The sequence below is a fragment of the Condylostylus longicornis genome, unplaced genomic scaffold (assembly GCF_029603195.1).
Source record: "Condylostylus longicornis isolate FDR11 unplaced genomic scaffold, ASM2960319v2 ptg000046l, whole genome shotgun sequence".
Taxonomy (NCBI): domain Eukaryota; kingdom Metazoa; phylum Arthropoda; class Insecta; order Diptera; family Dolichopodidae; genus Condylostylus; species Condylostylus longicornis.
The window spans coordinates 1391955-1417506 of NW_026578015.1; the positions used below are offsets into that span (position 1 = coordinate 1391955).

The following is a 25552-nucleotide window of genomic DNA, read 5'->3' on the forward strand; positions in this document are numbered from 1 at the left end:
ATTTGTTTGATTTAATAAAAATTTCAAGAACATTTGATATTCATTAATTTTCAACCATTTCGTTTGATTCGTCAAGATGCAACACAATTCAATTCTAATTAAAAAAATGAATGAGGATTTAAATTTGTTTGATTTAATTAAAATATAAATAATGTTTTATGTGTATTATGATCTTTATTTGTGTTTGATTGACACAAAGGGCCACAATTCAATTCTGATAAAACAAAATGCGTGAACGTTCAAAATTGTAATCCAACTTTATGCCAATTATTGTACATATTTGTTTGATTTAATAAAAAATTTGATAAATGTTCGATATAATATTAATGTTCATCCATTTCGTTTGATGGATAAGATGCAACATCATTCAATTCTAATCAGACAAAATGAATGAACACTCAAAATTGTTTGGTTTAATTAAAATCTAAAGAATGTTTGATGAACATTAATGTTTGTTCTTTATGTTTGATGGGGCACAATTTGATTATAATCAAACAATATCACAATATCAATAAACGTTCAACTTTGGATTCGAACTATATAAGTATATCAAATATCATTCCTCAATACTACATTACTACAAATATCTGCCTTCATTTGATGAAAAATAAATTAAAACAATCTTTCAATCAATTCTAAGCTATTCAACTCTTAGTTTAAGAATTAATTATTATTAAAAAAATAAAAATAAAAAAATAAGCCCCTTTTTAAACTGAAATACAAAAAAAAAATTAAGGTATAAAAATTGAATTTAACCGTTTATTGTCACATTGAAAAAGAAAAAACATTTTTTTTTTTTTTCATACCTTTTTTTTTTTTTCTTGGGTATGCGCGACATTATGAAATTGTTGATTTATTGAAATTTTTTTATTGAATTTTCTTGAAAAGAATCAAAGTTACCAACTTGTTTTTATTATTGTTAATATTTTGTTACTAGACTTGTCATATTATATTGTTACATTTGTCAAAAATAACCTTGAGTCTATGTACATTGTTAAACAATAAGAATAGTACGAGTACAAAAAATTGTGAATAATTTTTCATACAATTTTTTCTGTATGTTTGAATTGTTTTGTATTGTGTTGGATTGTGTTGTATTGTGTTTGTTATGCAATTAACATACAATATCGAATTCAAGAATTTAGTATATATATTTTAATATTCTTAATTTCTACACATAATAATTGCAATTCCAATGTACTTTATTAATACTTCCGGCTATTTGACAAAAATAATATGAAAAACAAAAGTACTCGGATATAAAACTGTCATATTTGCACTTTGTTACGAGTAGGTAGATATATGGAGTAGAGGAGTGGGGTGCGATATTTAATAATTTTATGAATTAATTATAATTATTTTGATTATATTCATTTCATTCATTTAAATTGAATTGATAATTTGTTATATAAATTGAAAATTATAATAGAATTAGAATTTTTTATAACAGTTTGATTTTAATATCTTAAAGAATTAAGAAAATTATTGGAATTTTTCAATTATTAAATTGGTTTAAGAAGTAAAGATTATAATTAAAGAAAAATTAAGTACTCTTAAGCCTTTTAACAACATTTGTCTACAAGATTATTAAAATATTCAATGTGATTGTGAATATAATTATTTTTTTTTTTAATTATAAAATCATTCAAAATTATAAACAATAGTCATTGTATTTTAAATATGATATTTGAATTGAATAATAAATTTAAAAAAAAAAAATAAGAATTTTAAAATTGAAATTTAAAGAATGTAAAATTAAAGAAAAAAATATACTTAATAAAATTGTTATATATTTAAAATGGATAGTGTTAATAATAATTAAATTATATATTTAATATTTCTGTAATCTGAGCTTTAAGAATTTAATTGAAATTAATAAATTAATAATAAATTAAAATTATAATCTTTGAATAATATAGAGTTGACAATTTAAAATTGTACTTTTGAAATAGACAATAGAATATTAATTATTATATTGTCATTTATTTGTTTGAAAGTTCATTAAGTTCCTCTTATTCTGCTTACACATTATTTGGAAATAATTCGACAGTGAAACGATTTATTCTATTGTAGATTTATTAAAAATCTACAATAGAATTATTGAAATTTTGAACTATAAATTTTAAAATCAAATTTGACAAAAATTTTCGATATAAAAAGCCATCTACCGGAATATATGTGTATAACTATTTTTACTTCTTTATAATAGTTAAAAGTGTTATACACTTGTAGTATAATACGTTACGACTTTGGAGGATTGTATATTCTCCTACTATATTAATTTGGTATTGATTTTTGCAAGAATATAACACTTCAAACTGTTATACTTGGAAATTGTGAATGAAATTTTTTTTTTGAATGAAAATTATGTTATACATTACAACTTACCTTTAAATTTAAGTTTTCTAAACATTTCCATTATTATTCAAATTGTGAAGACATTTACTGGAATAAATACCAATAACTACTAATCTCAACAATATTATTTCGTATATAGACTGGCATAATTGAAATTATGTGTGTTATGTACCAAAACTGTTATACATCAATTGTTATATTCACACAAATGAACACTGTTAATTTATTAGTAAAAGTATTCAATATTTTTAAGTTTCTGGGAGAACTATAAGAAACTGTGATAATTTCAATTCCATTTTCTCTACTAAAAATCCCTTAATTATCCTATTAAATATCATTTTCGAATCAATATTAATTGTTAATAAAAATTGTTACTAAATTGATTTATTTTTAAAAAAAATATTATTTCAATTCAAAGAAATGTGTTATACTAGTTCCCTTCGATTATACTTTATTAAAATAGTTCAAATGCAATTAATAAAATAAAAAATATTTTATTGAATTTAAAAATAAATTAAAAATCATAAAAATTAATAATAATTTATTAAAATAAAAAAATTTAAAATATTTACAAATTGACATGCTATATTAAATATGTGAAATATAAATAATTTTTTTTAAAAAACCCTACAACCAAATACCGCATATTTTTTCTTTTTTGTCAATTATAAAATTAAAAAATGGCACAGTGTTAAATTATTTCAAAACTTGTTCAACAATTTGTTTACGATAAAGTTGTCATACTCGTAGTATGAAAATACAATATAGCTACTGTACTTTTATTGACTATTGTGAATGTAAATGTGTTTGACATATAATATAAATATATGAATGTATGTTAATTAACAAACTAAAGCTTGTAACTAATTTAAACTTTAAATTTTAGTGGCACAAATTTTTAAAATTTTTCTTATATATATTTTATTATCATGTTAATTGCTCAATTACACATACTCGTATACATATTACGAGTATATTGGAGAAAAACCAAAAATAAATTCTTGTCTTAACTGTCAAATTAATTTACTTGCAATGGACGGCAATATTAATAACGTTAGCGAGACGTAAATAACTTATAAAAATTTAAAATCTTTTTTTTTTGGTATTTTTGATTTTTAATAGTGGGTAGCTATAATTTTTGTGTGTTACCCAAACGTAGTTGTTGTTTATTTTAACTATGTACATAATATGTGCCATAGTTTACATGTGAAAAATGCATTAAATAAATCTGTGAGAATGAACAAGTGAGAATTGAAAATATATCGAACTAAATAGTTAATAAAATTTATAATTGGGCACATTTTTAACTCAATTAAATAATTATTTCGATTATTTATAGTGAAAATTACATACATATATTATTATATTGAAAAATATATTAACTGTTATACAATATTTTTATAATTTAAAATGTTATACGAGATGCTCATTATCGAATGTTCATTTAGTTTTAAAAAATATGTAGTAATAATATATTTTTAGTAATTCACACTACCTATATTTTCTGTAGTATAACAGTTTAGTTTTGTAGAAAAATTTTTATTTAACAAAAATATATAGAATATTGAAAGTATAGAAAAAGTTTTACAAACAGGTCTTTTTGGCATTATAGAATTTTTTTAGAAAATAAATTTTCGATCAAAATTTTTTACATTTCAAATGACGTTTGTATAACAAATTAATGTTCAGCTTGTTTATTTTTTAAACTGGACAACTTTTTATAGGTATTTTAAATTTTAATTTTTGAATATCGAATGGCATAATTATATGTTAGGTAATTGCTGAATTTTTATTTTATATTACACATTCCTAGTATATTAATTTATATTTTGTTCAGTTGCTTAAGCCTACTTAGGTTCTTATTCAAAATTTCTAAGGAAATTTTTCTCAACACATCGCAACTTGTCTAAATAAAAACTTGCCAATATCTAATTAAAAATATTCAAAATGCAATTGTCCGATTTGAATATTGAACAAAATTATTTTCGAAATATGATGAAAATATGATGAATTTGTTATACAATATCTTATTTATTAAAATTATTCCAAAATCTGTAAACAAATTTTTAATTGTATAAAGAATAAGATGAATTTTTTTTTATGATTTCATGTTTGATGATATTGTGTCCCATATGTCAATATTTTTTCCAAATTTATATCTTCAGATTTCGTAACAAAAAAAAAAATATAAAAATAGATACAAAATTTTACAAAAATACTTTTAAAGGTAAAAACAACTTGCGCCCGCGACTTTTTGAACTTTTTTCTTTACTTTTTATTTTATTACATAAATATTTAGTTTTGCACGTTTACTTGTAAATTGTGAATAGGTTTACAATATCGGCTCATTATTCTGGCAACATTTAAATTTTTGTGATCTTTGAACGTTAGCAAGCCCTTTATGTAGCTTCTTCAAGTCAACATATTCATTGTAATGAAAAACATTTTATTATAGAAATGTGACAGGTCAAAATTGAGAGAAATATGTCACGTCTCAAATTTAATGAGAATATTTTTGTGTCTCAATTTATATTATGTGAATATTTCTCTCTAAATTTTTTCAATAAATTTTTACAAGAGATAAATATACCGTTTAAAAATTTATTGATTGCCATAAAGTGACATAAAGAAAACTGTATAGAATCTCAATTTCAAGAAGATACGAGTATGTCAAAATTTTAATATTTATTGATGTGTCTTTTGATTCACAATATTTCTAAATAAATGATGTTGTTACTAATTTACCGAAACTGATAAACAATTTTTTCGAAATGAAATATCAAAGATACACACAACACGTGACTACCACGCACATACATACTGTCAAAAATTAAATTCTCATTGAGATTTTTATTATTTTAACAAATAAATTTTCTCTTGTCATTTCAAAAAATATTCACCTCTTATTTTAGCCACATTTTAAACTATTAGAGGTAAGTTTTGTTTGAGCAACTCTTCTCAGAATACAAAAGTTGAATTCTATGTATAATCTTTATTTTTGTACAGAGTCTAATTTTATCTTAAGGTTGGCAACAAACAAAATTATAAATATTTTTTACATAAAATTATTTTTCTCTTTTGAATTTGTTTTTTTTTTTTATTTCACCTTTTGTCTACCTTTATGTTTATTATCTTTACATCTCAAATATTATTATTTCCCACGCTTTAAATTTTTTGAATTTTTTTGTTTTTTTGATTCCTAAATTATTCCTCCATATTTTAAAACATTTCATATGTTTTATTGCTTATAATACCATTTTGTGAATGAAATCGAATTCAAAAAAAAATTTTTTTTTTTGCTTTCTATTGTGAATTGAAAAACAAAAATACTGAGTTAAAAATATTTTCAATTCAAACTGTTCTTTCATGAAAATTTGGGTAGGTGTAAAAATAATGTTAAAATTAGGTGCTTTACTCTTTTGTCTTTCATGAGTGTTAATTTGAATTTTTTTTTCTAGAGTTGCCATATAGGTACTATACATAAGTACAGTTTGTTGTTAATCAAGCCGGCGAATCTTTTTATTTAAAATTATTATTAAATTTTATTTACAATATTTTGCAGATAACTGAAAGTCAAAGGTATAAAATGAAATTCATTTTTAGTTTTTTTATTAATTAAAAAGATGAAGGTGTTTTGTTACTGAAAATACCTGTAATAATAAAATTGTTACAAGTTTCAATCGGATTTTTTGTTTTTTTTTTTTTTGATTTTTAAGATAAATTAGGGAAATTTTTTTTTATTTAATCAGATTTTTTTTTTTCAATAATAACAATTGAAATATTTGTTATTTTTTGTTTGTTTGTAGGATGTTAAGTAATATTAAAAAATATGCAGATAATTCAATGTCACTATTTGATTGAGAAATAATGAAATAATTTGCATTATATATAAAGAAATAAATAGTATAATTTAATCAGATTTTTTCTTTATTAAAAAAAAAATTTTACTACAATAGTGTACTTGTCACTATTAAAATTAATCGGGTCTTACATCGCTTGAATATGCAAAGGTATTGGTAAAGAATGTATATTGGGAACTGAAAGGTGCCGTGTATTTAATATGAACTTGAATTGTTGGTTTATTCTTTAATAATTATAAATTTTGTATATTTTTTGCATTTAAATTATTTTTTGCATTTAAAATCAAAGCATAGTCATTATTTTTTAAGAATATTCTTGGTTTAAATGAAATTCGTTTGTTTTATCTTGGAAAACAACCAACATTTCTTGGACCCAAACCAATTATATATTGCCAAGTTTGAAGTTGTATCTCGAACAATTAATCTAAAATATTCAATCTAGAAAATTTCTTACATCACTTAACTGAAAATTCCCTTACATTTTCCTTAATCAGAAATGTTTTAAAATTAATTTATTCTTATCTTGAATTACAACCACAATTTCTTGGATTTGAACCGATTTGTGTTTCGGAAATATGATTAAATTATTATTATCCAATATTCCTTTAAATTCAATTAAAATTTTCAAAATTTCATAACGCACTTAACTCGAAATTTTTAACGCATTTAACCCGAAAGTCCCGTATTTTCTCTATTATGTGTTCGAAAAAACATAAGAAATATTTTAAAATCTTACCTTATTTTTTATCTTGGATTACAATCATAACTTCTTGGATTTAAACCAACGCGTGAATAGTCAAATTTGCAGGAATATCCTCTTATGTCAAAATTTTTTATATACTCTTTCTTATTCAATATTTGTTCGTTTCTAAATTCATAACTTCATAACTTGCAAATAAAATTTATCTTAACATTTCAATTTAATTCTTGTAAATTATTGTTATATAAATATCTTTATTAAATAAAATCCTATAATTTATTATTTAAAATTCGGAAAGCAGCAAAAAATAAGACATCATTCTTAAACCATTCATTATATGCATTACGAATAATACGAGAAATACAAAATTCATAGTCTTCTACAAAATCTAAACAAGAGAAGAAATTATTGTAATTGCATAATTTTCATGATTATATAATCACATTTTAATAACTTAGGATTATTTAAAAAAAAAATAATTGTAAATTTGCTAGATTAAATTTTGAGAATATGTCAATATTGTAGCGAAATTCTAAAGAATATGTTTTTGTTTTTTTTTCTTGTAATTCTAAATAAATGTTCGAGATTATTACTTTATCATCAAACATTCATTATTATTATAGTTTTTACCTGAAGCATGACAATTATTATTATTATACTGCTGTTCTGTTGTTACTGCTTGATTATGCTCGATTATTTTGCAAGAAATCCTTAAAGTGGTAAATATCTTTTGTTTTTATTATAATTGTATTTTGATTTTTTACTTGTATTCTTTGAATATTAAAGCTAAAAGAATTATCAAATTATTTATATAAAAAAAAAAATACAATTAAATAAATAAGAATTTTATCTTATACAAAGTTTAAATTTAATTTTGTACATACAGACAAATATTTTCGAAAGAGTGATTCAAATCGGATTTTTAACAAAGGGAAATAACTTTTGGTTTGGTATTGAAGAAAAGTTTGATTTGTGTTGTATGAAGTTCGATTGTTATTCTGATTTGTATGAAATTTGATTTGGAACTAAAAATTTTATATTCATACATTCCATTAATTAATTTAAATGGTCGACTCTTGAATTTCTCTGGGAGAAATTTGAATTTTGTTTCAGACATTTTATATTATAATGTTTGAATTAAATATTAGAAAATAATGTTACATACTCGAATTTTAATTAAATGTTACATAAGTTATATACTCGAATTTATTGGCAGGATAATGTTCGAGAGAATGCTTCAGACATGTTTGAATTATGGTACTCTTTTACTGTTTATCATACACTCTCTGACACAATCTGGAATGATTGAACCCAAATTGAATCACTTATTCATATTCCATCATATCATATAAGATAGACTAACGAAAACAGCATTTTAAATAGCTCCTTAATTTAGTATAAATGGAAAAAAATAATTTAAAGAACAAAATATAATTTGTATATTTACTAGAATTTTATAATTTTAAATTTTCATTTTTACTATTTTTATATATTATAAAAAAGCGATAATTTTACATAATTTTTTAGTTGCGTGCTATAAACCAATTATATTGAAAGTGATATTTAAGAAAAAAAAAAACACTCACTTGTTATTATTACTTTTATACTCTTGCATTCAAAATAAAAAAAAATTACTCAATATTAAGAGAATAATTTATGTATGCACGTATGTATGTATAATGTACGAATGACATTAAACATGAGAGAAATGCTCTCCAGAATACTTATTATCAATATTTAAGCTATCAAAAATGATTTTTTGTATAATTATAGTCATCCTTATTTGTAGAAATAGTTTTTGTAATCACATGATTGTTGTAATACAACAAAATATTGTAATTATAAAAATTGCATTCACTTTTTTATACATACGCATACTTATATAAAATATGTAGAATATTTTCAATAAATTTCAATATTATGTAGATTTGTGCCTACATATTTTGACATAATGTAGGTACTTATATAAAAAGAAACAAGTATATGATTACTTATTTTGGTTTAGTAACGACAGAAGAATAAGAAACGACAATAAGTAATTGAATATATAGTTATATAAGTTAATTAAAATTTTGGTATCTTTGACTCGTAATACTCTTTTGAGTACATTTTATATCATAAAAATTAATTCACAATATAATTTTTGTATTAAATTATTTTAGAACAATTCAAGAGTATTTTTGTTGTTAATTTAGTGCATAATTTTCATGATAAGTGGTATACAATTGTAAGTAATAGATTTCTAGAATCATTCATAATGCAAGACAGTAATTTTCACTGACACTTGCACCACACTGCTTTGGAATAATGAATATGGAAAAAAAAATTAGTTCAAACACATCACCATATTCAAAATGTTCTAAAAAATATTCTGAATTTAACTCAATTAAATATTCTCTCTCTCTCGGAATACTCTCTCAATCGAGGGGTAAAATTCAGATATTGGAATCGTATTTGGTTGCCATTTATTCACAATAATTAAAACTTTTTTATATTATTTTATAAGAAACAAATTTACTTATTAAACTTACATGATTTTATTTTTCTCGAAATTATTAAAGGCAGATTAAGTTATCAAGGTGTACTTTCAATAAGGTGTTACAAAATTGAACTAATTGTAAAAAATTGTAGTTATGGCGATGTTATGATACTTTTTTAAATTTTGTTCCAACAATAGAAAGTTGTCTGCATTCTAGTAGAAGGTTTTGTATTAGATTTTTGTCCCATAATTAATAAGGATTTGGTTTTGTGATTAAAATTATTTCACGATAAGTTTCTAAAATATTAAGTAATAGACTCTGTCATTTTAGTCATCGTTGCAATAGTAATAATAATTATTAAAAAAATTTTAATAAAAAAAAAAAACTATTTAATAATAACAATTATTATTAAAAAACAAAAATTTTTTTTTAATATCCTTCGATGGGAGAACGTTGAGTATAAATGTTAACTATCTCATAACTACGCTTAATTATTGACTACTTTTTTGTTTTTAATACTTACTTGATTTTTTTTTTAATAGTTTTCTCTCTTTTTTTTTTGTACTGTTACAAAAAATAAGATTGAAATAGAAGTGCTTATTAATTTCACTCTGCTCGTCCGCCCTTCCATCCATTCGTGTGTTTGTTTACAAAACTTTTATACACTTTTTCAAAACAGGAAACTGAAATATTATACACAAATAATTCTTTAATAATAGAAACTGATTGCGCTATATTATAAAAGAAAATTTTTACCTGTCCCGAAATTTGTACTCCTAGTAAATTTGAATTTTCGGTATACCATATATATTGCCGAAAAAACAAAACTTTTCTAAAATTTCTGTCAAACAATCAAATAAATTTAATTATTTATCTTAACTTACGCAGTCATCCTTTAAATTCGACCACTTGTTAATGTACGTTAACGTTTCTTTAAATTTTTTCCTTTTGCTCATCCTAAATGTATGCAATCACTTGAAAATTTTTTGATATATGATTAAAAGTCGTATACTTTTAATAATGTCGTAGACTGTGTATTAGCGGTATTTTCACTTATTTAAAGAGAAAAGTGCTTCTTTACGAACCAATTGGTTTGTTTCAATTTTATTTTTTATAAACTTTGTGTTTGTTTTTTTCTAGTATCAATTATTGCAAGAAAAACAAAAAAAAAACTTTTTTTAATTAACTTTTATTCCTTAAAAGAAGGATTTTTTTTTTTTTTTTTTTGTCTTTGTCCTTGATCTTTTTCTATATAATAATTTTTAACATTATTTTTAATTTATTTATTAAAACAAAAAAAAATAAAAAGTAGAAGGAGCAGAGCAAAAATCCAAAATAATTTATTTTTAAAAAAACATTCAAGGAGGATTAAAATATGACATCAAATTTGTTATTAAAAATTTCTCAGAATTATTTTAATAATTTAAAAACAAAAAGAGAGAGAAAAAAATCAAATTGGTTAAAAATATTTTTTATAATATAAAAATCATTTTTTTTTCTCCTGTGGTTCTTGTTTTGGCTATTGTTGTTATTGTTATTGTGTAAAACTCTCTTAAACTCATAAAATTAATAAAAATAAAAAAATCTTTTCTTTTGGTTTTTTCTTTCTCTTGTGCTTTTTTTTTTTTTATATATTTCTAAATTCATTAAAATAAAGTAAAAACAAAAAATATGAGCGTAATTGTAATTTAATATTACCGCGACGATGACTCGGTCACTTAATGCAATCACTGTCAAGGTTATTTATATATATAATATGTATGTACTTATGTATAGTGAATGCAATGAAAACAATATCATAGTTATTAAAATAAAAAAAAAACAATATTCTATATTCTGATTAGGTGTACATGAGGTAACCCGTAGAAATGGTTCTCATAAAATGGAGTAAAATTACATTGGGACTTTAATAGTTCCTCGTTTTCTTGTACAATATTTTTGCTTTTCCAGTCTCACATTTTTTCTCAAATCAGAATTAATGATTTTACTAATTGCAATTTAAATATGTCATTTTTCCAAATTTGTCATTCGAATTTTTAACTGTCACTTTCAAAAACAATATAAAATGCCAAAAAAAAAAAAAAAATGGTGACCAAAATTTTTGTTTATCTACATTTTGTTAGAAATAAAGATACGACTACACAATACGAAAAATTTTCACATTTCAAAAATTACATTTGTACGAATATATGACACTCACTCGGCTAGTGAAAAAAAAGAGATGTACAAAAGAAATATATGTCATAGTTCTTTAAATTCAAATAAAACCTCTTTTAACTCATATAAAATTACTATGTGACCTTCAATTACATTCTAGTATATAAGAAAACCAAATGTATTTTTTTCTTTTCTTCAAAACTAAACCCGTTTCAATTTGGCCAACATAATTATTCGAATCGTCGAGAAGCGATTTTTAAATTAGTTTTCCAAAATTTGATTTTAGAGCCTTATATTGCCGAAGATAGGATAATCTCTTGAAGTCCATATAAGAAGAATACTGCAGTTATTCGATATTTTTATACATAATTCTTAAAACCAATGTAAAACAAATAAACAAAATGGGGTACTGTAAAGAAAGTGAACAAACATATTATTATGACAGTAAATGACAGATGACATTTACGACAAAAAAAATAATTTCATTTTTTTTGCATTAAAATTGGTGTATTTTAAATGATTTGTAGTCTGTAGGTACTTGAGCAATTTAACAATTCAACAAGATTTCCTATTTAATAATTTGTAGGAAACTACATTTAAAAAAAATAGGAACAAAACAAGTAAAAACGTTTCAGTCGGTATAAACCGATTGAATTATACCCTGCACCTTTCGTTATTGTGTAGCTGTTACTCGAACCTGTGAAGTCATTCTATAGAAACTTCACGGATATGGCTGACCTATAATTGGACATCCGACTGCCAAGTTTCATGAATCTGACTTTATAATTTTTCCAAATATTTAAAATTAGCTTTTGGAGTTGTATGGCAAGTCCCCGAACTTGTCAAGCAATTCCACTAAAACTTCACAAATATATCTGATCTATAATCGGACACACAACTGCCAAGTTTCATGGATCTGACTTTATTATTTTTCCAAATATTAAGAATAAGCTTTAAGACTTGTATGGGAGCTACTCGAACCTGTCAAGCAATCCCATTAAAACTTTAGAAATATGTCTTACCTATAATTGGACACACGACTGCCAAGTCTCATGAATCTGACTTTATTATTTTTCCAAATTTTTAAAATAAGCTTTTAGACTTGTATGAGAGCTACTCGAACCTGTCAAGCAATACCACTAAAACTTCAGAAATATATCTAACCTATAACTCGACACAAAACTGCCAAATTTCATGAATCTGACTTTATTATTTTTCCAAATATTTAAAATTAGCTTCTGGAGTTGTATGGCAGGTACCCGAACCTGTCAAGCAATTACTCTAAAACTTCAAAAATATATCTGATCTATAATCGGACATCCAACTGCCAAGTTTCATGAATCTGACTTTATTATTTTCCCAAATATTTAAAATTAGCTTCTGGAGTTGTATGGCAGGTACCCGAACCTGTAAAGCAATTCCTCTAAAACTTCAGAAGTATATTTGACCTATAATTGGACACATGACTGCCAAGTTTCAAGAATCTGACTTTATTATTTTGCCGAATATAAAAAATTTGCTGTTGGAGTTGTATGGCAGCCACCCGAACCGGTGCAGCTATCCCATTATAATTCTTAGAGCATATGTAGAATATAATTGGACACATGTATACAAAATTTTATATTTACAGCTTTATTAGTTTTTGAAATATTTAAAATAAACTCTTTGAGTTGTATGGCAGCTACCCGAACCCGTTGTCCGAATTAGTCCAATAACAATAGGGCTCGTCCTTGGCACAAAAGAAAAAACTTGTTAAAGTTTGGTGTCGATTGCATTATTCGTTTTTGAGTTATCGTGCGATCGGACGGACGGACGGACGGACGGACGGACGGACGGACGGGCGGACAGACGGACATGTCTAAATCGACGCAGAATTTTACGCTGAGCAAGAATATATATATATGTCCATACCGCAGATGACTCCTTCAAGTAGTTACAAACTCCATACCAAAGTTAATATACCCTTCACGAAGTGCAGGGTATAAAAATTGTATTTGCTTTTTTTTTTGTTTATAGAATATTCATTGACTGAATACTTGTATTATATTGGATGACGCTTCTTTGTTATGTGTGTATACTCGAATTAAAATCAACCGACCAATTTTTAAACTATATTACATCACATATTTATGTGTATATGCAAGTGATATATTATATATGTATATATATATATAGTTAGGCGTATAAATATAAAATAATTGTTATTATTTTGCTAGTCAAAGCAATCAACTAGCCGCAGGTATACAAAAACATCATAAAATATAAAAGCAAAAGAATATATCTCCATATACATATAATATGTGTATATATACGAACAACTAAGAAGAGATATGAGTTAAAAACAAAAGCTATAACTGCTATAATAAGTAAAAAGACATAGTATAACAAATATAATAAAATATTAAAAATAAAACAAGCAGCGCACAATTACAATGCTTCTTATAAATATTTTTTTATTAAATATCCTTTAGTAGTGTATAAGAGAACAAAGATTGTGATATCAGATTATTAAATTTAATAATTTTTTCTCTCCTTTTTTCTTAATTTTATATATACATACATATACATTACTTTTTCTTCTATTATTAATAACTGAGGTGAAAAATTGAGAAGTTAATTGCTAAAAATGTAATCCAATATGAATGAAGACACAAAAGTAATTAACATTAAGATATGATAATGTTTGAGTACACTTAGTGAATATTTTATAGTTACATGATAAAATATTATACGAGTAAAATAATAGGCTGGCAACAGGGTGGTGTCTGTTTATAATACTGAGTAAAAATATTGGAAGTTAAGAATGTTTGTTAAATACAATTTTTAATATTCTCTATAAATAAAATATACACATATATATATATATATATATATTATATATTATATATATACATATTATATATATATTATATATATATAATATATACATATGATATATATATACATGTATATAAACAAATTATATATATATTATATATACACATGTATATATACAAATTATATATATATGTACATATATTTTGTCATTTCAACAAAATATTTCCCAACTTCTCATTATTTATATTTTAAGAGAGAGGAATAATAGTATTATTATAAATGAAATTTTTTTTTGAGTCATTATATTGTAGAATTTCTCTTACTGCTCTTTAAAATAATATGGTTGCTCACGTAAATGGTGGGTAATAAATCAACTTTAAATAATTACCGTTCTTTAAAACAATATGATTGATTCCCCACGTAAATAGCAATTACCCTTTGTAGTAGTTGTAAGCTTTATATATGTAGCTATACATCTGTCCATATGTATCATTATTTTCTGTTATGTGAGTAAGATCAAATTTATCGAACTTTTATATTTATCGAAAATTAGATGTATAATTTCTGATGTAATATTAATTTTTCTGCTCATTAGATCTAAAATTATATATAATCGGATTTATTGGCTCAAATTTCCCAGCAACATTTTTTTCTTTGTTTTCCACCGGACAAATGTTCGAAGGGGCTGATAATTGGCAAATGTCTTTCTTGTTTCTCGTTTTCCGCTTATAATATTAAATGAATTTCTTACAATATCTGAATTACAACACCCTGTATATCATTATGAGACCATAGTATGTTAAATTTTAAATAAATCGAAGGATAAAAATTTTTTGATATTATTGTAAAATAAGTGAGAAATGAAATCCTTTCCTTTTTCATTTTATGTTTTCTTGATGAAAATGTCTTTGTAATTTAAATTGATTATTAATTTTTTTTATCATTTCTTTGTTTTATCAATAAATTGGATATAAAATATACGACCTTTCAGTTTAATAAATATTATAGTAAATTAATTTACACTTGAGTTCCTTTTTTAATTTACAATTTAATTTTTTATTTTTCCTATTTACAGCAACAACGACATCATTACTAATTGAGGATGTGAGACGTGGTGAAAAATTAAAAGATATAGCAAATACTATAACAAATCTAAGTCAAACAAATTGCTGTTGGTCAAATAATTCAACAACAATATCTACAACAAAAACAACAAATAAACAACAACAAGAAGTTGTATTAGATGAGAAACCAACACGTGATGAAACTGATTTTCATCATAATAATCATCATACTCAACAAACTGTAGTTAATATTCGACCAAAGTCATTACCATTAGCATCAAGTACTGGACCTGCCATTGTAGCTGCCATTGTTAAAAAAATACCACCAGTTGTAACATCAAATAATAATAGTAACAATAACACTAATAATAACAATAATAATATTAATAACAACAATAATAACAAAAATATTAATAATAACAATATAAATCAATCAACAACAACAACAATTACAACAACATCAGTGGCATCTAATAAAAATGGTTCAATAAAAAATTTATCATCCAATGATAAACTAATTAATAAATCTAGTCCAAGATTACAACAATTAAAATTACAATCAATGAATCAATATAATAGATTAACACCATTATCAAAATCAAATGAACGTGGTGATCCAGATGGCGGTTGTAATTTGGATGATCTATCAAATAATTATTTATCAAAGAATTCTGAATTACGTGTTAATTTACCAGCTGAAGAAATATTAAATTCGAAAAAAGGTTGGCTTATGAAACAGGATATTAGAACTGGTGAATGGTCAAAACATTGGTTTACATTACGTGGTGCTGCACTTTTCTTTTATCGTGATCCAGTTTCAGAAGAGCGTGGTGTTTTAGATGGAGTTCTTGATGTTAATAGTTTAACCAATATTTCGGAGCTAACAACATCAAGAAGTTTTGGTTTTCAATTGACAACATGGGATAATCGAAGAGTTATTTTAGCTAGTATATCAGCAAATTCTAGAAATAATTGGATAAATGTATTGAAAAGTGCAGCTGGGTTGCAACCAAAACCAACCAAAACTGAACCAAAAACAGTTGATAATATGGAAACAGATTTAATAATTAATGAAAATAACAGTAATAATAATAACAATACTAATAAAGATTTAAAAACTGAAATAGAAAAAGATTTTATTAAAGCCCAAAGAAATCAAGATATGTTAATCAATAAAATTGTTATACATGAAAGTTCACCAACAAAAGAACAGCCGCCTCCAACGCCGGCAATAATAATAAAACCATCACCAACAACACCTGTCACACCTCTAACATCTAAATCAATTTTATTCTCTTCAGATGAAGAATACAGAACAGCCTCAGAGGGTGGTAGACGAGAAAGTGTCGATTGGGGTTCACCTTTATCACCTTCTCCTCCTATTCCATTAGCCCTATTTAGAGCAAAAGAAAGAATGCGTAATAGAGCAGGTGGTACAAGCCCACGTTTGCATAAACGTAGTCGATCGTCACCTCCAAGCTCAAGACGAAGTACTGTGGATAGTATAGGTTCAGATGAACTGCCATTAATTCATCCAGTCCAAGAAGAATTAAATATTGGTAGAGAATTACAACAGAGATTAGGTGCTGCCGAAAAGGAGAGAGATATTTTGCGTGAAGAAGCCAAAGAAAGAGAAGCTAGAATGTCTGAACTTTTAACGACTCTAGAAAGAACTGAATTAGAAATGACTGCAAGAATGAGAGAAATGGAAGAAGCACGAGATAAACTTTCAAGACAACTTGATGAAACGAATAATAATGCTGAAGAAGTCGTTAATCGTCTTACTTTAGAACTGGAGGAATGCCAGAAAAAAGTGAGCGATTTAGAAGATCGATTATCTCGGGGAATTGAAGAAAATGAAACGCTTTACAAAAAATTGCGTGAAATGGAAGGTAGTAACAGCAGTCTTAGCAATTTGAATCGCAGTAAAATGAAGCGTCTCGATTCTTTAAGCGATTTAACAAATTTAACTGAAATCGATCCATTTTGTCTCGATCGCGATATGTTAGCAGATGAATACACTGAACTTAGGTCTAGATTTGAGAAGGCAGTTAACGAGATTAAAGCTATGAAAAAAGAACTAAAGGAATCACAAAATCAATATGATAGTTTAGAGATATCTTATGCCGCACTGAAACAAGATCTTGAAAGAAGAGATCTTCAGGATAAATCACAATTGCAAATGATGGCAGAAAGAATACAAGATTTGACTTTGAAATATAGCAGCTCAGAAAAACAAGTTCGTACTCTAAAACAGAAATTAGCAAAATCTGAAAGAAGGCGTTCATTATCTCTTAAGGGTAAAGAACAATTAACCTTATCAAAGGAACTCGAAATTAAAGTAAGCGAATTAGAAACCAAAGTTGACGACTTAGAAAAATCATCTAGTCTCGATAAAGTAGCATCAAATAGCAATATCAACCAAATAACAGAAGTTGAATCGAAGGCTTCGTCATCAAAACGCTCAAGTTCAGCAACAGCTCAATCCCGGCGACGAAGTTTAGAAAGCTCAGCTAATAGTACCGACAGTCTACAATTTATGGTAAGATTAAACGATTTAGAAAAAAGAATTGAATCGGCAGCTTTAAATACAAATAATACTAAATCCGATAAGACGTCTATTAAAAAGTCATCATCTAATCCAAAATTATCCGAGCATTTAGTTGAAAGACTAAGATGTCTTGAAGGAGTTTTGGTTTCTAGTAAAGATAAATTAGAGCAAAGTTTACAGCAGTTGCAGAGTTTAAGATCATCTAGAACAAGGCGATCAGTATCTCCCATAACAGACCGAAAGGATTCATTTCGATTTGTTGAACGTTGTTTAAATGAAGTTGTTAAATTAATTCGAGAATCATGTGAAACTTGTATAGTTAGCAATCCAATTGAAAATTGTCAGTCAACTACCACCAGTGGTGTACTCTTATTACCTGATTCAAGTCCAATAAAATTAGCTTTAACACAATTAGAAATGCAATTACGAAACAAATTATCTGATTTATTGAAGCAAAGGCGAGTTTTACGAGAGCGAAATGAATTAACATCACGAAAAGATTTAGAATTGTTATCGGAACGAATAGCTTTTGAAAGTGTAGTTTTTGGAAAACTAAGAGATTCTATAGCAAGAGCGGAAAATCCTAATTTATTTAGTGAACAACAAACGAAAGCTGAAGTAGCTGAAACAACCCAATTAATGTCAATATTGAAGGCTAAACTAGGAGGAAAATGCGCGTTCAAACCGAGTGGTAGCTTAGATATATTAGCTGGAGTCTTAGCTAGACGCTTAGTATGTTCATCTTATAGAAAAGATCGAAGAACCAAAAATTTCGAATTACCACCAGTTGATCAAAAAATATTAGATAATCTGTTAAGGCAACAAAATGAAATTAATTTGATTGCGAAAAGATATAAAAATAATGCCATGGAAAGTTTAGCATCAGGTTTAGCTGCTGAAACTTTAAGTTATATCAGCTCAAATGATGCTGTTCAAGGTGCCATTCAGGAAGCTTGGCGTCAAGCTCAAGAAACTGTTAATGCTGAATTAGTACAATCTGAAATTGCTCATGTTATGTTAAGAAGTGCTGAACGTTTCGAAAGTTCAATAACACCAGCTTTCGGCTACACTTTGACAAGTGAAGAACGTTTAACATTTGAAAATTTTGCAGATGCTGTAAATGATGCATTAAGAAAAGAAATGGATCAAACTATTGAACAATTAACACAATGTTATGAAGAAAGTCTTAAAAAAATGAAACGGGGTCAATGGAGATTACATTTAGAACAAGATAGAAAAGCTAGTGAAGGTAGACAGTTATTATGTGAATTTGCAGATATTGTTGCCCATAAAGCTCTTGTTGACGCTAGAATTTGCGTTTTGAAAGGCGATTATGCACCACAATTTTCAAGCAGTTCAAAAGAACTTTGTGAATTTAGTATTGCAACGCTACAGAAATATGAAAATATCTTTGATGATTTGGCAAATGATCTTCAAATTTCAAATCCAGATGATATGATTGCTGAAGCTGATTTTAATTATATTTACAAAAATCGGACTATTGATTTTATTAGTGATGAAACTCATATTAAAGAAATTTCATCAGCCTTAGGTGAACTAGAAGAATCTTTAGTTGTTCTCGAAAGTACTTTAAATCCTAATACAACTGTTTCTCTTGTTACACAAGATATTGAAAATTTCAAAGGAGTCTGTTTTAAATGTCGTGAACTTAGAAAGCGTGTTGATTCAATGATGAATACTGCTCAAGGTTTAACAGAACCATGTTATGAATGTCAGAAATTACAAACAAATTTAAGAAATTTAACAAATCAACATGAAAATCAATTAAAAATAATAAAACATGAACATGAATCAAATATTTCAGCATTAAGGAAACAAATCGAAGGACATTTAGATCAAATCAAAACTCTTGAATCAGAACGTTCAGCATTAATTGAAGAGCTATCATTACAATCAAATATTGTTGAAGATCATGAAAAAGAATTAGAAGTTATTCAATTGAAATTGAAAACAAAACATGATGAATGTCAACAAAGGAATAATGATAACATTGATCTATCTGAACGTTTAGAAGAAACTGGTGAAAAATTAAAAGATTTATTAAATGAACGTGAAAAATTAACAAATAAATGTGCAAGACAAGATGAAGAATATGCATCGCTTTTACAGGAACGTGATTATATTCAAGCTGAATTGAATAAGGAACGTGAACGTTCACGTAAATTAGAAAAACGTTTAGAAATGTTAGAAAGAGAACATTCAAAACAATTAGAATGTTTACAAGAAGCATATAGAGATCAATTACTATCACATTGCTCTGATATTTCAAGTATACCAGAAGAAGAAAGTTTCCGTCAAAGATATCAAACAGAAATTGAACAACTTAGGGTATGTACTATAAAAAAATTGATTGTAAATAAGGTCCGTCTAATAATTATTATGAAACTATATAACAATTATAATCGGTTCTAATAATTGGAATTCTTGTATTATATTAAGTTGATTTTGTTTCTTCTAATTTATTGTACGGTATCAAAAAATAAATTTTTAAAACTCATATTAATAAATTTCTAAATCTACTTTAGACGTTATGTGAAAAAGGTCTCTCAGCTATGGAATCATCACATAGAAGAATTATTACTGATCTTGAAGAACGTCATAGAGTTGAAATTGAAAGATTGCTGTTCGAAAAAGAACAAGCTTTAGCTGAAGAAACACAGGTTCAAATTGAATTTTTTTTAACTTTAATCAAATTTGATTTAAATATTAAAATTGAAAATTTTCTATTTAATAGGCCACTTTAGCGGCTCTTGATGCAATGCGTAAAGCACACCAAAGTGAAGTTCAAAGAGAAGTTGCTAGATTTAAACAAGAATTTCTTAGACAATTTCAACGTGGAGAGAATATTGGTCCGATAAGAGAAAAAGAGTATGAGAACAAAATCATTTTTATTAAAATCGAATCTCTTCAATTATATTTTATTTTTTTATTGTTAGAGAGGAACTTGAAGAATTACGAGAAGAAATTCTTTCTTTCTCCGAAAAATATTCAATAAAGTGTGTTGAAAATGCAGCACTTGAAGAAAAATTACGAGCAGCGAATCAAAAACTTAAACATTTACAACAAATGCAACAATTGGAACTGAGGTATTTTTTTTTTTTATTTAAATTTTAAATTTTTTGTAATTGATAATTTTAAATAATTGTTCTACATTTTCTTATAGAAATAAACAATTTCGTGCTCATTTAGCAGCTGATGATTTATCAGATCCAAATTTTCGACATAATCTTGTAGCAAAAGGTGAAACATCATGCCCTGAAAGTGAAGTAAGAACTTCTTCTTTCATCTTTGAATATTAAAGATTTATAATTTGTAAATTTTTTTGTTTGTTTTGGTTTTTTTTTTTTTTGATTTTACTAATTTTAATTTTATTTGAGAAAAGAATTATTCATATGCATAATTATAATTTATTTAATAAAAATGTTAATAATGTTATTCAATATAAATTTTGAGTAGAATTGATAATTGAATTTTGAATTTTGAAAATTAATTCTTGTTCAATTAAAATAATTTTTTTAAGAATTAATTGTTAAACATCCCATCGTAAAATCATGAAACAGAAGTTTTATGATTTTAATTCAGGCAGGAATTAATTTATTAAAATATCATTCAATTATATTCACATAAAAATTTTGAAAGTTATATTTATAACATTTTATTACAAAAAAAAATTAATTATTTTATCTAACAGCATGATTATGATGTTAAAATGAACGATAATATTAAATATTGTCAAAATGCTACTACTACTTCTACTATTTTTACTACCACTACTACTACTACTACTACTACTACTAGTATTTATACTACTGCTATTGTTACTACTACTACTAGTGATTCTATTGTTAATTTAACAGAAGAATCGAATATAATAAAATTACCATCAATATCATCACCATCATCATCATTAATATCATCGGTATCAACATCATCATCTTTATTTAAAAATAAATTTGCAAATTTTTTTGATTTTAATTATAGTTTAATTAATGAACAAAATTATAATATTAATAATAATATGGGTATAAAGAATGATATTGATAAAAATCATCATATTAATAATAATGATAATAATAATAATAATGACAATAATGATAATAATGATAATAATGATATTATAATATCATCATTGCCACCAACACCACCAGCATGTTCACCACCATTATCTGAAACAGATAATGATGATTCATTAGATTTTTTACCAATAAATAATGATTTTGATTTAAATAATGAAAATAATTTAAATCAAATAAAATTATTTAATAATAACAATAATAATAATGAAGGTAATAATTTATTACTTTAAAAATCATAATAATTTTTATTCTATTTAAATTACTATAATTTTGTAATTGTAATTATGTACTCATTACTTTAAAAAAATTGTAATTATGTACTCAGTAAAAATAATCAATTTCTTTTCTGTATTTCTTTATTTTGTTATTGTGCACAATTTATTTTTGCATTTTTGAACAGGGTATTTATTCTCTTTTCTAAAAATCAATTTCACTCCAAACTATTTTACTGTTTACAATAAAATTTATTTTTTTTATATATTTTTGTGTTATTGCTGTTTTTAATCACATTTTATTTAAAGTTTCATAATGCATTTTTCATATATGTGTGGTGGTGTTACTATGCTCTCATTCTGTCAATTTTTAAAAATATTTTTATATATTCTACTTTCATAAATCTACGAATAATAATTGCAAATTTAATAAATATTAACAAATTTTAATATAAACTAGAGTTCATCTCAATTTGAATAGTTTTCCAAAAAATTTCCCGAAATATTATGACGTAAAATAATTTTTTTTTTATTTTTCTTGCATTATTTTTGTACTACTGCCGTTCTACCGAAATTTCTCAGTCATTCAAGTATTTGTCTTTGTAAATATTAATTAATTAATTTTAATTAATAATTTCTTATTATTTCTGATATAAAATACCGATTTCTTATTATTTACATTAAGAAATTTTAAATAAATTAAATTTCTCTTTTATCATTCTATTAACTCTCTACTAAATACAATAATTTTTAAAAATTATTCTAGCTCAATACTCAAAATTAGCACTTTAAGTTTTGTCTTATATTGCTAGTTTTACACTTTCATTAATTCTCTACTTAATTAAATAAAAAATATTAAAAATAAAAAAGACAAGGTTCTCTTTGACTACTTTGATATTCTGGATTTTTACAACTCAATACTAAAAAATTATTATCATGACTTTTAGACTCTGGTTTCTCTGACTATGGCAATATGATTTTGTCTTTAATTTTTAAACTGCAGGACTTGCACAATTTCACTTTGCTTTCTATGTACTCATTTATTAAGTATAAACTAGATAATTAATCAGATTTCAACAAATATGCTTTCCTCTTGTTGTGTTTGGATTTTCTACTTATAATTTATAACTTTCAATCATTTACATCATTCTATTTTTGTTTCTTTCTTAAAATAATTTTTTTTTTAATTAAAATTTTTTTTCAATAACAATATTCTTATACATATTTATTTTTCTATATAAAATATAGGTTTGAAAATGGTTAATTTATGTGATAATAAAATTGATTCTTATTACCCAAAAATAACATCATTTTTATCATCAAATTTGAAAATGATAACAAAGCCAACAATATCTTCATCATTATCATCATCGATAACCACTTCAATTAATTGCCCTAATCAAAGTGAAATTTTCAATGATCAACAAAAAGAATATGAAGAAACAAATAAACAAAATAAAATCACCAATTATCATAATAATCAAAATAATATTGTAAATGTAATTTCATCACAATTAAATAATAATAATGATAGTAATAATGATAATAAAGAAAATTTTTTAACATTTAGTCAAAATAATTCAAAAAGTACAAAAATACAAGAACAACACCAACAATTATTTGATAATCATTATAAATTTAATTCTGATTTTTATAATTCATCACGAATTAAAATTAATGTTAATAAATCAATGGAAGAATTACCAAAGATTAATAAAACACAATTTCTAAATAATAATAATAATAATAATAATAATAATAATAATAATGATAATAATAATACTAAATTAGTTAATTTAAATATTAATGAATCAGAAAATGATTTTATATTAAATATAAAAGGTGATGATAATATTAATAATAATAATAATGATAATAAATTAGATAATAATGATATTAATAATGAAAATAATAATAAATTAACAAAAATTATTTTAACAAATTTTACTGATTTATTATTCAATAATAATAATAATAATAACAATCAATTTAGATCATTTGATAGTTATAGCAGTTATGCATCAGCAATATCAATACCATCAAATGATAATAATATAAAAAAATCATTATTATCTACAAAATCAAATATAATTTGTGAAATAATACCAACAACAATACCAACACAAACAACAACAACGACAACAATATCAAAAATATCATCATTATCATCATCATCATCACAATTAACAAATATTTTCTTAGGTAAAACATCAAATCAATTACAAAAAAAACAACAATATGATAATAATAACAGTAATAATGAATATAATAATAATGATAATAAAATAATTAATAAAAATAAAATGATAATTGGTGATAATAATAATAATAATAATATGAAAATTGTTGATGAAGAAAATATTTTCACCGATAATAAAGTAATTAATAGTAAAAGTGGTAATAATAATAATAATAATAATAATTATATTAATAACAGTATAAAATTATATAATGAAAACAATAATAATATTGATAATAATAGAAAAACAAATAAATTATCAATTATTAATAATAATAATAATAATACTGTTAATGATAATAAATGTTCAACCTCTCCCTTAATTGGGCGGGCAATTGAGCAAAATAATGACAATAATAATAATAATAATAATAATAATAGTAATAATTATAATAAAAATAATAATTATAATATTAATGATAATAATAATATAAATAATTTTATATTATTAAATCATAATGAAGAAGAAATGAAAGAAGAAGAACAAAAAGAAGAAGAAGAAGAAGAAGGAAAAAAAGAAAATATTAAAAATTCTTCATTATCATCATTATCATCTATAAAAACAACAGCATTAACAACATCAATTTCAACAATACAAATACCAAGTACATCATCAATGATATCAACAACAACTACAAAATTGTCATCAAATATAGGAAAAAATGTATCAAATCAAAATACTTTGAGGAGATTTGAATTAGAAATTTAAATAATTTAATTATTAAAATTAAAAACAAATAGTAAATGAAATAATTATTATTAATTATTTCTCCTACATAATAATTATGTTTATGAATATCAAAAAAAAAAAAAAATAAAAAAAAACTCCTAGAAATATGCAAATTTTAAATAATTGTCGAATATTAATGTATTTGAATGCAATTTCTTAATTTTTTTTTGTATTCTAATTTAATTTGTTTATTTAAATAAAAGAATGAAAAATATTCGTATATATATATATAATTAATTAATAATAAATTAATTATGAAAACAAAAAAAAAAAAATTCATAATTTTT

General features: G+C 24.1%; 1 protein-coding gene across 2 annotated transcripts in view; it reads left to right on the forward strand.

The window, feature by feature from the left end:
* Positions 1-24418, forward strand: part of LOC129610688 (protein outspread) — a 181523-nt gene extending 157105 nt beyond the window's left edge. Inside the window, exons 4-9 of one of the 2 annotated variants that reach the window (XM_055523337.1) lie at positions 15448-20336; positions 20534-20668; positions 20743-20876; positions 20945-21094; positions 21172-21274; positions 24290-24418. In XM_055523337.1, coding sequence (XP_055379312.1) covers positions 15448-20336; positions 20534-20668; positions 20743-20876; positions 20945-21094; positions 21172-21274; positions 24290-24298 — 5420 coding nt within the window. In that variant the 3' untranslated portion in view covers positions 24299-24418. Of the gene's footprint in view, positions 1-15447; positions 20337-20533; positions 20669-20742; positions 20877-20944; positions 21095-21171; positions 21275-23544; positions 23951-24289 lie in introns of those variants that run through there. The other variant, XM_055523336.1, reaches the window with a different exon arrangement.
* Positions 24419-25552: the final 1134 nt, after the last annotated feature.